A 22,961-nucleotide genomic window follows, 5' to 3' on the forward strand; every position below is an offset into this window, starting at 1 on the left:
TCACTGGAACTCCAAGCTTGCTCCATAAACAATGATGGGTGATCATCTCATACTGCAGCTAGCTGGCTTTAACCTGGAGTGTATGCATGTTCTCAACCCATGCATCTCTAACAACTAAGATGAAATCTTAAAAGATTTTTTAAAGTTTAAACACAGCTTGCCTCAAGGTCTATTCACTCCCACCCAGGATTGCTTTTGTTTCTTTTTACCATGTTCAATGGCCTTGCATCGGAGACACAGCTGCATTGCACTATAAAAGAGAGATCAAGGGATCCTGCCTCTCTGAGCCACCACTAGTCTCTGGTGACATGGACCCTCTGCTGCTGTTCAAGGTCTTCGAAAATTAAAAGCCACAGCTCTCCCTCTCAATATTTTAGAGCACGATGCAATGCTACCAGTTTCAGTCCTGTCAATTTCCCATAACATCATCACCTCACCATCCATTTAAGCAGCTTCTAATTCCAGTCTGGAATTCAATCCATCGAAGGGAATCAGTTGGAACTTTGGCACTGAATGCAACCATCTGACAGGCAAAAGAAATAAACAATTTACCAGGAAGGTTTAGCCAAAATAGAGCTGACATGATCTCCTTCTTGTCCATTTGCTTACACACTCCATTTGCTTATACACGTGAGATTGCCTGTGCAAAACTTCCATTGCTTTTTATGCAAACCTCTTCCAAGCAAAGCAATTTGCTGCTCTATCCACAAGTATTATTTATTATTATGTTGAACAGAAAGCATAGTTGAATATACAGAAGAAGAGTGCTGAACATGGTATTATGAACAGTAGCATCCTATTTATCTGTATGCTCTGGAGGATGTTCAGATTGTAAGGATAATCAGAGCTTTGGATAAAGGGGTAAACTATTTACATATAAGTTTTGTTAAATGGAATGATATACTCTATCTACGGTGAGATTTGACAGTCCTGAACCTCAGCTTTGAAAATGGAAATGCACAAATAAACATATATAAAAGGGATAAAATTCATTTAGGTCCCTTTGTATGTTAAATTTCCAATTCCTAGGACTCTGTCCTTATCCTGGTCTTTCTTACTTATGTGTTCATCTAGAGCACTGAAATGACATTCTAGAGTAAAGACAGATAGCCCTGTAAGAGTATCAGAAGAAATCTATAGTAAATTTTGCTCATTTATCCTAACTAAAGTTTAGCAGCCTCAAGGCTTCTGCCTTTATATGATATCCTTCTATCTCTAAGGTGATTGTGGGCTTGCTATAATAGCCCTTTTTAGTCACTTGAGAGAATTTTAATTGCTCAAAGGCTTTAGTACTAGTATGTGCTATTACTATGACATTCTAATTAGACGCATCAGCTATTTCAACTGTTTTAAAAGAATAATCAAAACTTGGCCTTGTAGATCTGGAAGCAGAGAAAGTGTCTTGTTCGCTATTTTTGTAAATTTTCTGAAGGAACAAATATCAGGAGAAAAGTTATATCGGCCATAAACTTCTCAGGAGTATACCGTTGCTATATGCTGGAAGCTAATGTTCTGAGCATTTAAAGTTAGAGCGTATGCATCAGAAGCAAGTCTTGAATTGTACCTCCATCTGCAAACTCTGCAACTATGATGTGCAAGATTTCTGTGTTTTGGCTTAAATATATATTTTACAGGCAAGATTCTTTGCTGTTTAGCCCAGAGTCCTAATGTTCATCTTTCTGGCTTGCATCCAGTTGGTATCCCCTGGCTTATAGAAGACTTTTGTATGCAGGCTTTTGCAGCTGAATGGCTGCAGGGAGAATCACCAAAAAACGAGCCTCTCTTCCACTGTCAACATCTCTGCTAAATCAGAGCATACCATCAGCAGAACACCATATATATCACCTGTATACCACTCCATCTACAGGCTGTATCAGTCCAATGTACAGCATTCTCTGATAATATGACCTGAATGCATCAACATTAATGAGATTTCTTAGGTATTACACAAATCAATAATCCACAAATTATGGCAATTCAATTCAAAATAACACCGCATATAAGGTTTATTTTTGAGAGGGGGGGAATTGGGGACTTAGATCATGAAGAGTGGGAACTGACGGGATGAGTAAACAACTTCAATATTACAGAAGTAAGAATCATTGAACTACTGTATTCAGACTTATTTTTAATGTTCTCCAAGTATGAAACAGAGCATGAAAAGCACTATCTATAGGCACACAATCAAGTTTTATGGGCAATTCTGACCAGTTCTTCTAACTCCACCTATACTTTGATTCAATATTCACATCTCTGGTCTGTAATCAGTAAAGTACATAATATTTCACAGAAATGGAAACTCACAGAGAAATTAACACACCCACCCACACCCACCCAGAAGTTAGAATTCAGATGCCAACTCTCACTCTGATTCTGATAATGCTCTATGCATTTAAGCATACAATTGCAAGTGAAAAACTGTATAGTTCATGATAACCCCTGAATTACACATCAACAATGAACAAGGCCAAGAGAAGTATACAATTTTGCATCTTCCCGTGACCAAGTGACTCCAAACTTGTCTAAATAGGAGATATTGAGCTACATCCTTATTACATAAGCAGAGTTCTGCCAACACAAGACTTCCTCTTGTCCAAGGCAGATAGATTTTTGTCTCCTGTGCAATAGTTTCAAGAATTCTCATCAAGATTTCTCTCTCTTGCACACACAGAGTTCCATGAATTACTACAAAAGCCCTTTCTGATGGTCACCCATAAGTCAAAAGTAACTGATGGTTTTGTTATTTATTGGGAATTATTGGTGTTAATTACTAGTCTAATTAATTATTACATGCCATAGTTTAAATGCCAGTCACCCCTACACATTGCACATACCACTCTACCTAGTTTTACATACCAAAGGCAAAGCATCAAAAAGAATGCAATCATGTGACATAGTAAAACTAAAATAATAGGGAAGCAGCACTCACAACAGGATTGTCCTCTTTCTCTCATGCATGCATGCACATATGAATGTGCACACACATGTATACTCCCACATAGGGACAATCCACAGAATCAGTTTGGTACATTCAATAATCTCAATACTTTCTTGTTTTAAAATCACTCATCTTGAAAAGTCTGCTCTTAAAATGGAGGAAAAGAAAAATGTTGGATTCTTGGCTCTGAAGACCCCTGGTTTAATGTGTAAAGGGCATTTTTGTGAATGGGAATTGCATGGAGAATTGAAGGGTGAGGAGAGGAGCTGTGCTTTCACATTATTTATGCGTGCAGTCTGCGTTAATGGCATATGCAAGTTGACAGCATACATCCTATCAACTTGCTGAAGTGTATCTTGATTGTTCAAACACACTCTTAAAGGTGCCCGATCATTTATCAAATTAAAATAACTGTGCTGTGTTCCAAAGGGCTTGGAATATCTAAATTGTATGCCAGCATTCCTGGTACCCCCTACATTTCTACATCTCACAACGAATCCTACTTTCCGAAGCACTCAAGATGCAAGGCAGATATGTGTGGCTGGAGTCAAGAAAATAAAAAGTGGGGAGGAAGGCTCCCTCCCCTCACAACCTCCAGCCAACCATGTTTGTCCAGAAATATGCCATTTCATGATTCTGGTTTGGGGTTGATTTTTTTTTCTTCCCTTCTATGTCACAAACTTCAATACAAATCTATTAATCCAGCAGGAAATGATAGACTCCAGAAGCCTGACCAATTAAATTTAGACTCATGAAAAGTCATGAATAGCTTGGTGGCTAGTAAATTACAATTTTTATTAACTTGAACAATGTTTCTGTAAGAAGTAAGTAGAATCTTTCCCATGAATGGTGCTTATATAATTTATTTAACTTCATGAGCCTTGCCAAAGCCTTGAATATTTTTAGATCTTTTGGTTCTAGGATTGGCATTTCTTTCTTTTTTAATATAAAAGAAGCTGACTTTCTGAAATGATATTTTTAGGCTTATGCTTATTTTAAACAGTCTTCCTTATATTTGGATTTGCATTATTTTGAGCAGCCTCTGCTCAGGGTTAGGCCTGTTTTGAAGATACAGTAGTGTAAATTTTGCACTGGAACAATTACTTTGCACATGGAAATACAACTATGCCTCTAAATTAGCATCATAGTCAAACATGCACACATGGCCTAGTTGCTCCCGTGGAAAAAAGATCTACCTTTCATATGAATAATTAGACATGATGGTGGAGCAATTCCCAGTGGGACAATGTACATTTCAAAACTGAACTTTAATTTCTGTGTGTGCGCGCGCACGTGTGTGCTCACTCGTGTACAACCACAACTGCCTTGCGTAACCATGTGCACCATGCCGTTCTTGTGCAAAAGATCAGCACTGGCAGTTTCTAACTGTTATCTCTGCATTGCCTTTCATGTCTCATGCTACTTGTCATTTGTAAGTAAAGGTGGTTAGAGTCTTCAGAACACACGTTTGAACAGTAACTCGTTTAGCACCTACTCAGTGATGGCAAATGTGTTGCAGAAACAGCCACTGGTGACATAATGAAGTATTTACTAAAATTTATTTTTAAGTGATGTTGGGGCCTAGGAGGAAGAGATAATTTGGAAGGGGGGCAATCCTCGTTAGAGTCTTCCTCTCTAAAAATCCCTGGTCACTCCCCTTTACTTCATTTAATGATAACTAAAATCTACTTGAAATTCTAATAGTCTCTCCAAAGCCCCCCCACAACCTAGAATTACTGTGTCAATTTTCATTCAAACAAAATGTCTGAGATCTTTTGCCACGCTTACTGAAGCCTATGTCCATCCTGGACAGTTATCATTCTTTCTTCTTTTTAGTTATCTGGGCTGGCACAATTGTTTAACTTGTATAGATGGGCACATTATCTCAAATATTTCCAATTTACTACCAAAAAAAAAAAAGCCTTAACAATGTGTATATAATAGTTGGTGGGATGAAATCATTTTTGGGTTTTCCTTCCACTATCTTTCTTTGGTAAGATGCTTGCTTGCATATGAAAGAATCAACAGCAATATGAAAATCCAAACAGCTTCAGGCAGGAATAATGATGAATAATACTGCTAATATCCTCTCTCTCTCTCTCTCTCTCTCTCTCTCTCTCTCTCTCTCTCTCTCTCAAATTTTCACAGCTTTGACTTTGGACCATCTGCATGGGAGACGCATGTGTGCGCACGCACACACATCCACACACAAATCTAATGCACAAAAAAATAATGAGACAAAACATTTTAATTGCACCTTTTGTGACAAGGTTACTAAAACAGCACTTTACCATAAAATTTCTACAGTGGGATTATAAAACTATCAGCACTCTGCTATAAGAAAAACAATTTGCTGAACATTAAAAACTAACTTCAAAAATTCAAGGTCTCTATGGCCAGCTTTAAAAAAGGAACTGTTCAAGGGTAGGGATAGGGAGGGTACAAGTTATCTCTATGAGGAGAGAATTCTAGGGAGGAGGAAGTGTTAGAATACATGCTTGATCAATGAGTGTATGCCTTGTGGAATTTTGTCTGAGAACACATAAAAATTAAGTCCTTTCTTATAGAGCACTTTGCGTTCCAGTCTATTCCCAATGGATTTGTTTTATATCCGGCCTTTAATATGTTTTGCTTCTTTTACTTCCTAAAAATGTTTGAAGGTATCTACAATGCAGGTTACAAAGTGAGCAAATCCTTCCCAATTATTTTCTTTAACAAGTAGTCTTCATATATTTTATCATGAATAACTTGAACCAGGGCCTTCTCCTGCATATCTTCATTGTATTAATCTAAGTTACACAGATCACATTTTGGCTTAGGAGACGTTAGTCAGCCACTCTTTATATAGTAACAAGAACAACAGTAATATTTAAAAATGGCAAAGATTCACTATAGCCTAGTCTGTGTATTCACATATTTTAACCCCTGGTTCTGGAGAGGACTTTCCCATATTATAATTGTGCATCAATGTCAAGATATCATCAATAATTTTTTCTTTTTATTGTCAGTTTGCTTCTTGAATGTAAAAAAAAAAAATGTTCAACTAAGCACATATTCTAAAAATATAAAATAAAAGATCACAGCAACAATTTTAAAAATAATATTTCTAATTATGAGCTTAATTAAAAGTCTTATTTGAAACACATACAGTGGAAGAAAAAAAATTAGAAAGCAGAAAAAAGATCAATAGAAAAATTTCAAATGGCTTGGAAACAGAAGGCATGTTGAATCCAGACTACGGAAGAAAAACAGAGTGATTGACACAAATCATACTCCTCATCCAATTTGCCCAAGTTTGCATTTTAAAATTCCTTTCTATTGTTGCTGAATGCAAACAGATTTTTTTTAAAGATTTCACTCTAATGAGCATCCTCTATTTTGTATTGGGCAGGTAAGTAGGTAGAAGAAAAGTAGGTTAAAAAAATTAAAACTGCTAAAACCCTACAGAATGATTCATTAATTTCAAATAAAGCTCAAAGTATGTATAGCTTGTTGCATTTGTTAGGAATTTTTAAAAATCTCATTATGCTAAAAATTAATAATTTGCAGCTGGATATGACATTTAAAAAATAATAATAAATGTCTAAACTCCCGTTTGATCATTTTTATCCATTCTGGTTTACCTCATGCCATTCTTTTTAATCCATATACTAATTATAATCCCATTAAAGCAGGTATAATTTTATTACCATTCATAGTTTGTCAAGCTAGCAGTAACGATGACTGTTACTGCTGAGTTTAGAGAAAAATAAAAACTCACACATTTTCCTCTTCTGATGTTTAAAGTAACTTGTAAACAAAACTTAAGTGGCTGTGTGAGGTTTTGTAAATCTAAGATTAAATCCATACTTCCATAAATATATATCCCATAAACAGCCCGTACACGCAAATGAAGGTACATACTACATATTCAGAGTTGGCCACAGAATTTGAAAAACTCAACCATATGAGAAAACCCTAAGGACAAAAATATGAATAGTGACTGAGTTAAATAGAAAAGCTAGTTAAGTTCCACTGGAAACAAAGTCAAACATCAGGAAGAAAGAAAATATTTCTAACGCCAAACTATTTATTCCAGATAGGTCTCTAAAAAATTCAAAAACAAATGCAGCAAGCCTAGATCAGTTCCTATGAAAACACAATGAATCTAAGGCATTCTGAAGCATAGACAGTATCTTAAAAATTTCACCACCTCTCATTCAGCATGTATTACTTTTATTACAAGTTTTTGCATTCCAGCTTTGGAGCATATGTAAGGGGTGGAATTGTTGCTAGTGTTTTGGTTTTTCCATATTGATATATAAAACCTTATTCTAAACGGCCAATATAGATCTTGCTTCCAAAAAGACCTTAAATTAGGGATGGGCAAGTTGAAATCCTGAGCTGCTTTAAGCATACAATGGCTGTCCCATTTTGTGCATGTGTTCTCACTAATGCTCTACAGGCAACACCTGCTATTTTGCACACCCTCCCCATCCCAGGCAATTAATTGATTAAAAATGGATGCCATGGACGATCTCTAAAGAACCTGGCACATACCACCCCCCCCCAATTTTTCTTGCCAAACATTGTGTCTTCAGCAAGATACCACGAGCACTTGTTAAAACTAACACATGCACTGCAAACCCATTCTCACCCTGACACTTCAGGTCTTTATATAGAAACAGGATTTTCTAGTCTTATACCACCCTCTCTATTAATGCTCACCCTGCACATACAGCTACCCCTAATCTGAAAGAGCACAGCCGGCTCCTGGGTGCTCACCCTTACTGGGCAAATAACAGCCTTTTTGTTCACAGAGGGAGAGAGAGAGAAAGTGCCTTGTTTATGCAAAAAAATTTCTTAAGGACATTAATGCAGAAAAAGGGTTTCACCCCCCCCACTCCTTTCTGTGGGCTTTCCCTTCAATCCCAACAACTAAGGGGCATGTGGTAGGGGGAGGACGGTGGAACAGCCTTTATTTTAGCCCTCCTCAACTAAAAAGAAAAGCTCCATCATGAAGAGGAATTTGGGGACATGGGCCTTAGGATTTTGCCCCTTACCAAGATGAAATATTCAGATTGGCCAAAAATACAGTCTCTTTTTCTCACAAATGCCTGAAAGAAAGCTGCGGGTGTCCTGGGAATTCTGAATTCTTAGCCGGGACAGAAAGGGTCACCTCCACTACGCTTCTGACCACCCCATTCCGCACAGCCCCCAATAAAAGATTGGGAAGGAATGCTTTCCTCCTTCCCCTTCTCTCACCCTCCGACCCTATTAAATCACAAGCAGGCAGCTTTTCCCTTGCTCAAACGCGCATAACTGCTGAGGCAGGCCACGGGACAGATTCTCCGCCTGCTAAGACTTTCAGAAATATGTGAATGTATTGTCAGAGAGCGAAGGAAAAAACACACACCAAGCAATTAAAAATAAGACAGCAAAAAGGGGCATTTGCAAAGCAGAGCCAAAACCTTTCCTGCTGGTGTGCTGCTCCCTTACTTGCTATTTTTATTTCTCCCTTCACAGCAGTTCGCTTAACTCTGCACACTCTGCACACTGATACAACCGAAGCAAAGATCAATCTCCTGCAATATCACCCCCCCTTTTACTCTTCTAAACAGCTCAATTGAGCGCCCCTCCTTTGGTGCTCGCGACCCCTCCCTCGTCACTCTGTAGTCAGGGCGCCCAAGCCTCCCCGCGGGCTCTCCAAGGCCCCTTAGATCCCCTTCGCTCCTTTAACCTCGGCGCTCCGCACTGACCTGTGTGCGTAGCCATGGAGATGGGCGAGGGGAAGTATTTCCCGGGCTGGAAGTGTCCTCCGTGCTGCACTGAGTTGTGCCCGGCGGAAGCGAGGCGGCTGGAGCTGTTGCGATGGCCCCTCTCGGCCAGGAGGGGAGGCGGGGGCGCGAACTCCCGGCCATCCATACCGGGGCTGCACTCCCACAACCAAAGCCCCGGCAGGGAAGGGGCTGCGGGGCAACCTTGCAGCGGGCGAAGATTCGCCCCCTCCCCGGGAAGGGAAATCTGCAGGCCGCAGGCGCGGGGAAGGAAGGGCTCCCCTCAGCACGAGGCTAATCGTATTCCTCCAAGGGGCCTCCGCTTCTCATGGCACCGGGGATCCGGCCTCATTCTCTGCAAGGGAAAGGAAGAAGAGATCAAGCGCGTGAGGAAGCCATCGGGCCTGGACACATTGACTGCGGGCGCAGCATCAGAAGGGGAGAAGCGGCGGCCCCGTCCTAGAAGCCCTGCTGATGGGTTCCCCCCAAAACGAGACCGTGGAAACAACCCCCCCCCCCGGCCTTCTACGTCTCTTCCTTTTTGCCGGCTGCCTTTGTGAGAAAGAAGCAACTGGTTCTTATGGATTACATGGCGACAACCAGATTTAAAACAAATACATCAAACTCCTTCGAAATCTACGTTGAAAATAGAAAATACAGCAATGCGGCGCTTCTAGGCCTTGTAGTTTTTATCACCACGGCGGGGGAGGGGAAGGGGGAGAGATACGGATAAAGCAGGTCCGTACGCATGGAAACAGGAGCAGTGCTCCAATGTAATTAGGGCGGCGAGGTGGTCAGAGGACCGAGGAAACTTAGAAGGAAAAATAATACACGGAACGCAATTTTTTTTTTTTTTAACCCTACGTTATTATTTTGAACTGCTAAATGTTCTCCAATGACTACTTCAGTCATTTCCTTGCTCTGGTATCTAGGCAAACTATATCTTCAAATGGATGCTTTTAAAAATGTTATGAGACTGGATGGGGTGTCTTTCAGTTGCCCCTCCTCCCTAATGTAAAGTGTGGTATTTTGCTTTAGATGTGTATGGGTGGGAGGGACGGGGATTATCTTTGGTTTGCTCGTTTCCAGGTTTACAAACCAGTTGCCTTGATGCAATCCAAAAGAACTTCCTTGCACAGACCCCAGACGAGGGAAAAAGAGCTTGCTGTGCTTCAATTACTCAAGCTCAGAAATAAATATTTCACTGCAGACATTTGAGTGGCAAAGTCCTGCATTCCTCCTTCAAGGGCAGGGGTTTAAATTCTACAACTGTATTCTTAGACGAAACGGTTATGTAAGGTTCTTCCTGTGCATTCATTCCATTTACACATAAGGGGTTTCTGGCTTAGACCCAATGTGTGTAACATTAGGCCAAGAGGAAGGAGGGGGGGATAAAAAGACCTCCCCCCCTTTTTTCCCTTCAGATTTACCGAATAGGACTGTGCTGCACTGAAAGATTTCCACTGGCATTTGGCTACAAAAAATGCATCTCCCTTATAAACAAAGTCATTGAGATATTAATGGGGACCTAATGCATCTACAGTGGGGGAAGGAGGGGTACCCAAATTATTTTTTTCCTGTATAGTGAGGCAGTTCATCCTATGTATCTATTCTTACCTGGAACTCTTACATTGTCTGAAGGATCCACAGCCCATTCAATTCATACGAAAACTAACTCCATACTGAACATGCTTAGTAGTTAACCATCACGGAGAAAGAGAAAAAACATTTGCTTACCTTAATGTGCCATGATCAGAACAATGAAAGAGTATTTTTTTATTTACTGAATACTATTTTAAATGGTTAGATGCGAAGCTTTTAACTCTTAACATTGCTCAACTACTTGGTGTTTGATTTAATCTATAACTGAAAACAGGGTATTAAATGACTACATATTTGCACAGCGGATAAGATTACACATGCACACAAACATGTGTATGTGTGTGCACACATAGGTACACAAAATAGAGGAAAAGAGAAATATGGAGAGCTTTTTATTTTAAGTAAATGGAACCACTATGTACAAAAAGACAAGAGTTTCTTTATTGCTTGAGATTTTAATTGTTTGCATATTATCAATATTTTATATTTTGCACTTAGGGGGAATTATAAAGAAAATGTATACTCTCATCAACTCCCCCCCCCCAGTAAAATTCTTCCCAGAGAGGCAGCAGAAAATAATAATGGGCTAGAGGGAGGAGGTTATGGAAGAGTTGAGGCCTGGAAGACAAAAGCGAAATTAGCAGCTTCAGCAAGTTTGGGTTCGATACATCAACATGAAGGGAACACTGTGTATTGGTTTACCACCCCTCCCCCTTCTTCAGGAGATTTTTTATCTATATATGCATATTTAAGGGGAAAAAAGTGTACCCGACTGAAATAAACCAGCCTATTGGAAATCCTGATATAGGCGGAAAGTTTTAGTATTAGCATTCCAGGAATGAGTACTCGCTACCACGTACCGTGCAGACAGTTTGCTCTAAGGTCGTGTCCATTTTGGCAATTGCTAGAGCCGAAAGGGGAACACTGAAATCAGCCTTTCTCCGAACTGGTAAACGGAATGATGTGCAGCGTGAGGGTCTCTGGATCCAGTCATCAAAACTGGAGACTTGAACAGCCTGCCTCCGATCTTCCTTGGCTTCTCTTCAGCGTGGCCGAAACTAAGATGACGATCTTTACAGCATAGGAAGCGTCGCTGACGAGAGCGAGGTACGTTACTTTAAAATCAATTGCTGAACTGACTTCCAAAGGAACAAAAGGACGGTGTAAATTTGCATGGTTTGGTTCCAGTGAGCTACGCCCCTTCCCTTGTTTGTTTTAATTGGGGCAAGGAAAGAAATTGGGGGGGGGGGAATATAATAATCCAGCTGTATGTTCTCTGGTCAATTCTACTGAGTCGCCGAGGTTTTGCGCGGACTAGAAATACGTTCTACTCTCCAAAAGGTGGACGAAGAAAGAAACTGAAGATCCGGCAGAGTTCAAACGCTTCAGCACACTGCTCACGGGCCTTGTCGGAAAAAACAAAAAGGGTGAAGAAGTCTCTGCCGTGCTAAGTCCTTCTATAGCCCAGCGAAGATCTCTCAAGAGCGGCAGCCATCAAAAGGGTCTGCCGCTGCTACAACCTGAGGGCTTCCACCAGGCAGCAGCATGCTAAAAAACAGAGATCTCTCCCAAAATGTGAGGATTTTTCTCTCCCAGCTAACAGATTTTGAACAATTTCATTTTTCTTACACATCCTCTTGTTCGCTTCCCACAGAATCGCTTTTTTATTTTGCAAAATAATAATAATCATTATTATTTACGAAAGGGAAGCTAGGCTAAAGTTGTTTCGCTATACTAAGCTGAGCAACGATGCCACCACCCAAAGCGTTCACTGCATTTTAAAATCAAATGATTACTACAATCATTGCAAACAGGCAGAGAGATTGAAAGAAAGAGAAAACCGAAAAACAAAAGCGTGTCACTGAATTATTCAGTTTCCAGAAACCTTTTCTTCCATCAAAAAGCAACTATGGTTCATCGTTCTAAACTGAACCCAAACAAGCAAGACAGATTTTCTTCCTTTTTAATTTTAAAAAATCCTTACGATGCAGCCTAACGGCATGTTTCTCTCCACAACAGAACAGTTATCTTACTGTGCGGAAGATCAGTACTTGCGCACACCCCGGCGGGTAAAGAAATTAAAATGCTTCTTTTATTGTTTTCATTTTTCGTTGTAATTCAGAACTGTTAAGAGTTCAAGCATTTTCTGGCGCAGATCATCTTGAGCATTCAGCAGGAAGGAATCAAATCCATAATGATCTTCTATTATGATTCATTTTAAAGAAAAATTGAGACTACAAATTTACATGCATGTTTGTTTTCCTTGTAAAGCAACCATTTACAGTTCCATTTAAAAAAAAGCAAGCAAACTGATTAGAATTTGAGGTAAGAAATATGTGAACAATCAGATTTTGTTAGCACTACCAGAAGCAGCGCACAAAATTTCCAGGAAATAGAAACCATTTAAAAAATAAAGCACCAACATGCATATCTCATAGGTTTGCATTTCGTTAGAAACAATATGCATCTCCTTTCCCAAAGGAGGATTTTTTTTAAGGATATTCAATTTAGTTGAGGAATGGATACAATTGTTACATTTTTCCATCTCCAGGTACTTGCATTGCTTTTAAAAATATATGCAAAGATATTTTTGGCAGCAATGATTTTGCATATATATATATATATATATACACACACACACACACACACACACACACATATACATACACACACACACACATATATCAGAACTGACCATTGTGAAGGTATACATATTAACAATAAATAATAATTTAACAACAAATCATGAACGTTCAAATGCTAAATAAATTTTAGTTACTTACTGGAGGGAGGGGTGTTCCTTTGCACACAGGGAACGCAATACAATTAAATCAGTGAGTGGGACTTTGTTGTATTCCTATTGGTATTTGCACTGTGCTGACTGTTGCACTGTAAATGCACTGGCTGCTGCTCCTTGCAGAAAGGAAAAAAGACCCTGTCGCGAGCTTCAGCTTCCCCAGCCTCGCATCTCAGTCCTACAAGCAACTCTCCCTGCATACTAATAAGCTCGTGCCACTCACTCAGGGTGAGCACGCTCGCTGATTGGACGCCTTGTCCTCCACGGTAATAAGCTCGTGCCACTCTCTCTGCGTAAACAGGCTTCCCAATAGGCTGGCGTGGGGCCAGGGAACTGCCAATCAGAGAACAGCAGGACTACTACTCAATCCAATGGCGCCTAATTCAAGTCCCTACAGTTGCGCAGCTCCCCTCGCGCAGCTTCCCTTTGCTTAGCTGAATGGAGGTGCGTAGCAATGCGAAGCGGGAGGGAGGAAATAGAGAAAGAGAAGCTTTGCAGAATGGGGAGCTAGGGAGTCCCACTAGAGAGCTGCTTCAGCTCATAGGCATGAACTCACTCACACCAATCAGCTGGGTAGCGAGGAATAGTTTTTGGTATTCCTTTCGCTTTGAGAAATTGGACGATGCGCTACAACTGCAAATGTGAGAAAGCACAGTACAGATCAGGACGTGAGAGACTGCGTTGCCTGCCCTCCGGCAGCTTTTAAGAGTTACTTGACAAACGAAATACCAAGAGATTTAGAGTGGTTTAGGTCCTAAGTATGCTCTTATAGTTCACTGAGTCTTCAGCGCCTGTGGATTTGTCTTTAAACAATTCGAATACACGAATCGCTTTGCCGCCACCTTAAATGGGAATTTTGCAAGCTCAGGAAAGTCCCTTTTCTGGGCTCTTGCTCACAAACACGTGCAAAATCATCTGTGGTTTATCAAAACCAGAGATTTATTTGTAATCCGGTAGTTCTTTCCTTTTTGTCTCCCACACTTCACATCTTCGTTAAGACTCCCTGCCCACCCCTCAGCCCCCGCCGTTTGCACCAATATATGCTGCTCTCGGTAAATTGCCATTTTTTGTAACTAGGACAGTCATGTTCACGTTTCCTACCTGTATGATACAATCATTCTTAAGACCTATTTTAAGACAGAAACCACACTATATAAAGCCTTTAACCGACTTTGTACCAGCAATTGAGAGGTTAACCGCATAGGCTTTAGTTTCTCTGCCCCCCCTTCAGTCTTTCCTTCCCCACTTCCAGGAGACGCCTTGATTGGTTGGCAGTCCCCCAGCCCGCTGTCCATCACCCAGTGTAAACAAGGCGCTGATTGGCTGCTCGCCAGTCCGCACTGGGCTGCCTGAAAAAAGCAATTACTGGCCCCGCGGTTTGCAGGGGGCCCGGGGCTGGTTTGATGAAAGGAGATAAGCTGGGGACTGTTTCCAGCACACACACACCCAATACACTCCCCCCATCCCCCGAGGCAGAGCCTACCGTCCCTTGAGCCAAAAGAAGGTCAAAGAGTGGAGAGGATCAAAAGGAGTAAAGAAAAGGGGAAACGGACTGAGTCCCTATTAGATTTTGAAAGTAAAGCCATTCATTCAAGGCAGGTTTGGTGCATCGGTCACCGGTATGATATGGGGAGGGGGCGGACTGATGATCGGGGACTCCTCCCTTTACAGAATCGGGGACTAAGGACTCTCGGCGGTGCAGTAACGAAGGATGTGTAGAGCAGCTAGGAAATGTATCGCAGTTAAAGGGGACAGGGAAGAGAAGGACGCAAGAGAATAACGGAGAAGACGCAAGCCGACGAAGCTCCTTCTATGTCTGGGTAGAACACGAAGCTCCGGAAAAGTCGATTTCATATGCCCCACTGTATGTACAGCCTTGGTCCGGAGCTTCACAGACTTCAGACAGGGGAGTCATCTGGATCCCTCTTGAGGGTGCAAAACTCTACGCCTCCGGGAGAACGTCCTGCTTTGGCACAGGAGGAATCCATAGCGAAGCTAACCGGGAGAAATGTCAGTTCTAGTGATCGAACGAGGTTGAAGGACGTGTGCGTGTGTGCGCGCGCTCTGCGATGCCATGGCAGCGGTTGGGAGGCTTAGAATTCTCTCCAGCCCCCCTTATACTCGTGATTACGATTATTTTAAAAAAATTAAAAGGAGCCTAATTGATTTAAAAATGTAGAATAAATCAAAATAACCCGTAAGAGATATTAGATTACAATGGAGCTATTCATTAACCAGAGGGGCGAATTAAATTAAAAAGCAGCGAGTGAATGTGTGTGTACACTCAGTGGGTATGTGTGTGCCTCAGCAGAGGGAGAGAGAACTTGCATTTTGCATGATGATGATGATGATGATGATGATGATGGGGTTTACTGAAGCCACACACCCATTGAATACCCAGAGGGGAAAAAATGATCCCAATCTGCCAAGCCACTAGGTGCCGATAAAATATGCAGTTTGGATCAGCCCCTTCCAAGTGGTTTTTTTTCCTGGTTATTAAAACTATTGCTGCTGTTTATACCAAATTGTTAATGGATCAAATATTGTAAGTAACTGTAGATACATATAAGCATCTACAGTTCATCGACATAAGAGAGGGTCTTCAGACAAGAGGAAGCCCAGAACATGCTAGGCCCCAGTTACTTTCCAGATATTTTGGATATAAAATTTACATGGAGACCCTGAGACACATAGACATTCTGAGAAACAGATGTTCTGCTAATAAATGTATGTTCTGAGAAGAAATTACAAGCACACAAATGCAGAATTTTAAAAAATAGGTGAGGGAATATATAATTCTGAAAGGAACCCTATTTGTGGCCAGAGGGAGAGAAAAACGGAGGGAGGAGTGGTTCCTCGAAAGGAAAGTTGAGGCTCTTGAATTGCTCTCACAAAAAGTGACAGCAGAGAGAGGGAAAAACTGAAAGCAAAGGCACTTTTCAACTCGTCCCTTCACTTGGAGGCCGGAGAACACAAAGTTCTATCAGAGGACCTACAGGTTTCAAAGCGGAGATTTGAAACAGAAGAGGCCATTCTGCAGGCAAAAATTAAACAGGAGGAACTACACTCACGACAGCAAATCTGATACACGTATGCATACATGCGCGAGAGAAGACGATAAGGTTCTGTGTGTATGAATGCAGTGGCCTCGAAGCCTTCAACCCGCTGATCTTTCCGTTTCTCTAGGCCCTGAGCCAAAATATCGGCTGGTAGGCGTGGGAAGGGGTCAGAAGGGATGCAGTTGGACCTGTCTGCACACAGAGAGTGGGCCTTACAAAAAGCCTTAATGCCCAGATGCAAAGTATAAACATACACACATACACACTCCCATAAGGAAGTCAGATTTCACCCCTAAGCTAGGACAGGATCTAAGAAACTGTGGGGCAACTTTTGATTCATGCGGATTCTTCTGGGGGATGGGAGCAACGGTGCGACCGAACTTGTCCGCCTAGATAATCTTAGGCCTTATCTTCTGAAATGACAAACCCAGAGAAAGAATGGGACTAGACTTTTCATCTAGTCACGCTGACTTAACTTTTCCTTTAATGTGCCCTGCATTCCCATCACTGGATTTTCTTTCTGATCCTCCTTAAATTCTCACTCGCCAGAAAATTTCTTGTTCAGTTGGACAATGGCTTCCTAGTCAAACAAGTCCCTCATCCTGACCTCACCTCTATTTCTGTGGATGGAGAGCACTTCAGTGTCCTCGCATTGGCCCTATGACAAGAGATATATTATACAAGAAATCCTTGCTGGTTTCCAGGGTTTTGAGTCTTAACCTTAAAGTCTCAAGAAGGCTTTCAGTTCCATGTCTGTAAAGCGAAAGAGGAAATGCCCTCTCCGGGTATTCGGTCTTTTGCGACAACCGCTTCAGGTAGCAAAGAAGAGAATTGGCTGCGTTCAAACATTACAGACACAAATTGCAACATGTGAATGAGAGTCGCCCGTTTGATCCAAAACATATTTGCCTGGAGTTAAGTAAGGCTGGCTACTTTGGGCTTGATTTATAGTGTATCTTGGAAAGAAGTGCAAGAGCAGGATCCTGATCATATTTACCCAAAAATAAATGCTGATTGGCCGGGAATCCCTTCCCAGGTTAGCAAAATTATAGTGCCAGTGATACTCAGGAGGAAGTCACTTGTTTCAGTGGGTTTAGGACCACAGTTTTAAGAAGGAGACATTGAGTCTAAGGTGTATTGAAACCTATGTAACTTTTCCCCAGACCGATGTGGCTGGCTTGTAGGAGGTTGCAAGTTAATTGAGCTAGTTTAGGGCGCAAGTCTCCCCATGATGGCCTGATAGTAAACCCTGTTGCCTTCAGTGGGTTTTCTCCAGCTAACGTATAGGAAGGCTGCATGACCAAATACTGCTTAGGCAGACCTTCACAGAAGCCGATCCTCTAACTTTGAAAAGGATTTCTGAGCCAGGGTGCACAGGATTGCTCCTCTCAATAAACTTTTGGCGGGAACACTGATCCAGGACAGGACTTCCTTCACTGCCTTTTGGGGGGTGGGGGGTGTTGTGGTTATCAATTTGTTTCAAAGTGAACAGGGAGGCTTACAAAACTTCGAGGTGCAGGACAGGGCAGTAGTTCCAGATCTTTTTTGTGAGTTGGGGCCAGGAGAGGAGCGGTTTAGGGGCCTGGCTGGTATTCGTTCTTTCAGGTGGCGTTTGGTCATGAATGCGCCAGGTCTTCGTGAAAGCAGCAGTTGCCCTGCAGTGGCGAATGGATGGAAGGGTAATTAATGCAAAGTGACTGATTGCTCTTGAAGAAGGCCAGTCCAGCAAAGGGGATTGTCCCTGGTCACCGAAGCGTTGTGTGATTGACACTCTTTCCATCTCCTAACCTAGGGCAAAGTACCCCAGTGCTGCATATTATCACCGGTTTAGGCCCAGAACAGCAAAATCTCAGATAGTTCGAAAGCTTGCTTTTATTTTGATTTTAAGATGACTATATTCGGTCTAATTAATATTGGACTAGGGAATTAAGTATTAGTTTGAAAATTGAAAATAAACGCAGTGAACACGTGAAATCAAAGGTCCCAAATTAAGAAATGAGGGTGGGGGGAAAGAAAGAGAAGCAAAACGTAGGCAAGGAAGGCAGAGATGATCCTCGGGACAGATGAAAGCAGCTGGAGATAAAGGAAACCGGGAAACCAGCCTTGGGGTGGTTTAATAAATAAATTAGCCACCCCACACCTTTTGTTCTTGTAACCCTTCTAAAATTTGGATTAAGGAACAAACTTCGGATACTTTTTTTTTTTTTAAAGATTAAAAATACCATTCTTCCCCAATTTATTCTTCACATTTTAAAAAAATTGAAGATGACTTTAGATTTTATGGCTATTGATTATGTCCTTTATTTTGAAAACCCACTTCTTTTGGCCCTTCCTTCCTTCCTTCCTTCCTTTCCTTCCTTCGTTAAAACAAATAACTTTAGACAGGAGTGGTATATAAACCAGGGGTCTGTTGGCAAATTACCAGTAACCCGTATTCTGCCTGCTCACTTACACAAAACTGGCCGTGTGGAGGGTTTTTTTTTTTTTTTAAGGAGATCATTTTGTATTCCTGAAGTGAATGGTGCCACCCGGAGAGAGGGAGGGAGGGGAGGGAAACTCCATCGAGCTTTTCGATAGGCCGAGGGACATTGTCAGCAGAGGTTAGAGCTTCTCCTTTTCCACTATTTTTTAAAATCTGTCCAGGGGTAACAAATGTTTTTAATTTAACTGGAGCAGAGCATCGTATCTCTCTGGCTACCTCCATAAGAGGCAGAAGATAATGCAGTTAGAAATAAATATTTAGAGGAGTCACGTTCAGAAAAATCGCCTGACCCAACCCTACCATCCGGTGTCTCTGTGTGTGTGCGCGCGCACGTGTATGCAGATGGTTTGCTCGGAGCCCCCCCCCCTTTAAACCACGCTTGCTTTGGGGTTTGCAATATTTAAAGGGTGAGGGGGGAGTTAGAAGTGTCCAGGTTCAGGGAAAGCACTGAGAAATGGCTGCTAGATGCCAGGTCACCGAAAGTCGATCTGGGCTCTTCTTCGGGGATTGTGCTCTGCACCTCCTACCCTCCCACGAAAATTGCAAATCCAAATCGATTTGCATTCGGGTGGTGAGCACTTACTCAGAAGTAAGGCTTGCGTAAGCTTGGCTTGCAATTTGGCCCAGCTCGGGCCTTGGTTCCTAGTGCTAGTCTGAACTTTGCTTATCTTGGGCAGGGCAGCAACTAGGGTCTGTGTCACCCAGAGCAAACATAGATTCCATGCCCATTCTGGTGCCCCCCCAGCACTCATTTTGGCACCCCCCCAAGTGCAGCGCCCAGGGCACATGCCCCGCTTGCCCCCGCCCCCCGAGTTGCGGCCCTGATTTTGGGACACATTAAGAGAGTTTGGTTCATTACCTACGGCTAGCCTGAAAAGCCAAACTAACCCCCTCCCCCCACAATTTTACTGAGGCTTGGTCAGTAAAATCCTGCCTGTCTTTTAGAAAGCCTGCAAGGTCTCAAAGAACTAGACTAGAACCAACTAAAGCAAAGGTTCTACTAAGACGCTCTGTTTTCAGCCATAACACGCAACCTATAAAGTAGCACTCTGGAAACATTAAAGTGGATCTGGAATGGAATGATCCAGAGTGGGAGGTATGTGAAGCACATTTCCCTGAAAGGCATCCCAATTTGCTTTTCAGTTTTGTTTGAATCCACCAGACTGACTTCCTAGGCAACACCTATGTGCAAGATTTGGTTCCTCGAGCAAACCATATTTCCTAAGGAATGATTGAGAAGAACAGAAAAGGCTTCCGGACCCTGTCGCTGCCCTCAAACCTCTGGCCGTTGGATCCTCAACCTACAATTTAAAACTAGTTGGTGTAACTGCTTTGGATTTAGTCATCCATTCACTGTCTCCTCACTGGCAACAATTCCACTGGATGTTCTTTGGGGACAGGGATCCGTCTGAGCTCTCTTTAAGGGTATTCAGTTTCCACATTATTCAGGACTACGTTCAAGATATATTTTCCTATTTTCATAAATATTTACTCACTGACCAAATTATATCTTCCACGTTGTAACTAAAATCACAGGGAATGAGATTCACCTCAACTCCAGCTTTTAAGCAAGGTGGCATGGAAAAAAATAACAGAATCTCTTAATTTTGCTCAAAGTAGCCAACATGGAAACATTCTTTTCATGTCTAAATGAATATGCAATCATTTTAAATTCTCAGACCTCAGCTAACCTTCATACTCTGGGGAAGTGTGTTAAAATATTGCAATTTAATATCCTTCCATCTGGAAAAATGATGGTGGGGGGGAGAAGAGACAGCAGCAGCCAGGGCGGGAGTATCCTCCCCCAGTATGTTAAATAAAATTATGGATTAACGCAGCACGCTAAATAATTGCCTAATAAGGGCTAGGGAACGCAAATCTTTACATTTGGGTAATTGTATGTTGGATGCCTTGCTTAATGCAATCGTTTGGGTCGGGTTCATTGTTCCATGTGCTATTTGGTCAATGAGCAAATTAGAAACAATTTCTTGGCTTGGAAGATTTACTCTTAATTTTTCTAGCACACAAAACATTCACTGGAAATTGGGAGGAGGTGGCCTGAAGGGGGGAATCTGTCCAGTCCATACACGGTAGAAATTTCCAAAGCGATGTCCGTGTTCTGGCTGTCCTATCTTAAATTTACACGTGCATGTGCTGAACTGAGCTCTGCATTGTAACAAAAGTACGGCGTGCGGCCAGGCCTCCAGGCCAGTTGCCGGGTCCAGCTGAAAAAGGATCAGCCCAGATCTGCTCCGCTTTCCTTGTTCCACCAAGCAACAAGAAGTCGGTTAAAGCAAGGGACGACCTTCGCCATTCTCCCCCCTCCCGATCCTTTTCTTAATGGGGGAAGGGAACCAAGCACGTGCTGCGCCTTTGCTACCAATAGCCCGCGCAAACATGCCCTATTTTCCACGACTACTAAAAAGACAACTCCTGGCTGATACAAAAAGTGAGAAAAGAAGCAAAACCATTTCTCTCTCCCCCCCCCCTCCACCCCTGCCCCATTTAAGCAAGATCCACTTTGGCCTTCAAAATGCTTCTTACTGGAGCGAGGCTGGCAGGGTGTGGGGTGGAGCACAGAAAAGGAGAACGAACAGGAACCTCCTTCCTGTAGTGTAGCACAAGCTTCACCTGGCTTCGAACCCCCCAAAGCCTGACCCACTTTCCTCACACCACCCAATCTCCACATACTCGGTCCTGGATAGGGTGTTGTGTTGCTTTTTGCAAGAGGACCTTGGCTGCCTTTCCCTGGAAAGGACTCGGAGGATTGGGGAGGCCTGCTCTCCTGCCAGTGGGCCTAAAGATGATCGCCCTTCCTTAGGCCCTGCCCGAAGGTCCAAACTTCTCCACCAGACCTCCTTGCCTTGTGCCGCTGGCCGATCTTGGAAAACTCCCCCCCCCTTTTTTCTGTGAGTGTCCCCAGAGCAGGAAAAGCTCTAATGCTATTGTTGCAGCCTAAAAGATAAATCTCATCTTTCGAACAGGGTGGGGGCAGTTTTTTAAACAGAACACCTTTAGCCTCGAACAAGCACCTTTTACTGCACCAGCTCAGGAAATCTTTCTCTTCCCCTTGCAGCCCCCAAACACCGTCTTGCCCCCACATGCCATTAAGGGCTGGTCCAGCCCATCATCCCATTTTCCAGGAAGGGATACCATTTGGTATGCAAATTGGCCAGGCAGCTTTTTGGGAATATCCCCATGGGTACAACTTTGAATATGCTTGGACAGAAAGTGGAGTTACTGACTGTTCTTTCTTATCCTGGTTCCCCGCCCCCACCCCACTGTAAGTCCCCTTAGTAACTTCCACAGAATAAATACCAAAACCATGACGTCGGGAGCCAATTCTTTTGATTCCTGATTCTCCTTTGAAGTTCCACCAACTCCGGCAAAGGGAGGCTGAATTAAAAGCCGGGTGTCATCCCTAGATCTATGCCCCCACTCCTGAAGCAATCCCATAAAGTCTAAATTGTTCAATTGTCATTATTACTACTACCATCTTACTACATACTGCTACTGTTTTCATCATCTTCATCATCATCATGCAAAGAAGGGCTGCAGTTTTTCATTGCCTGAAAAAGGTTGTTTCTCTGGTGTTCCAAATTGACCCCCATGTGGGACGCCAACAGGATAGACCATTTTATTTAATCTTGTTTCCACCCTATTATTTCCTCAAAAGAAAGCCGACAAGGGCCAAGAGCATTCAAGAGGCTTCTGTTCCAAATGGCTTTTCCTCTAGATCTCTTAAGTCCAATATTAGCCCAAGGGAAAAATTCAAACCTTTTTAGAATTCTTCCAAAATAATAACATAGTCCTCGATTAGAATTTGAATTATTAAATTTCCCCAGTCTTCGACTGTGAATCTAACTGTACATTACCCACACATAATACAATTATAGGAAGATGAAACCTGGAAAAGTTAGCTAGTGCAAGATGGAGGTCTTAACAGGAATAAGGAGTTGATTAAAGCAGATTCTGTATACCATGATCTAGACAGTCCATTCAAAGTAAAAAAGAAGGGGGAAAGATGTGAGAACCGGAGAATCCCAAGTCAATAACTATATTTTCTGCTGAGCCGACTAGGTCAAGATATCTAATTGGTTAAATTCCTCTTACCCCTCCTCCCAAGACAGTGTATTTATTTTTTTTGCACAGAGGTATTTAGAAGAAAGCAAGATGTTTTCTGTCCTGGTCAGGGAAGGGATCCTCACCCAGATTCTTTATGTACGAGGAGTAACTGACAAATTTGTTAATCAAATAAATCTAAACAAATAAAATTTTATAGTGACAGACAAACCAATATTACAAACAGCTTACTACACATTTTATT

The 22,961-nt window shown here is 42.1% G+C and overlaps 1 protein-coding gene across 6 annotated transcripts in view; it reads right to left on the reverse strand.

Annotated features, from left to right (window-relative positions):
* Positions 1–22,961, reverse strand: part of BAHCC1 (BAH domain and coiled-coil containing 1) — a 125,423-nt gene that overhangs the window by 94,870 nt on the left and 7,592 nt on the right. For 3 of the 6 annotated variants that reach the window (XM_063293397.1, XM_063293398.1, XM_063293399.1), the window contains exon 1: positions 8,677–9,216. In XM_063293397.1, coding sequence (XP_063149467.1) covers positions 8,677–8,842 — 166 coding nt within the window. In that variant the 5' untranslated portion in view covers positions 8,843–9,216. Of the gene's footprint in view, positions 1–8,676; positions 9,217–10,311; positions 10,399–13,079; positions 13,448–22,961 lie in introns of those variants that run through there. The other 3 variants (XM_063293396.1, XM_063293394.1, XM_063293395.1) reach the window with 3 other exon arrangements.

Source organism: Candoia aspera, chromosome 2, assembly GCF_035149785.1.
Source record: "Candoia aspera isolate rCanAsp1 chromosome 2, rCanAsp1.hap2, whole genome shotgun sequence".
NCBI lineage: Eukaryota > Metazoa > Chordata > Lepidosauria > Squamata > Boidae > Candoia > Candoia aspera.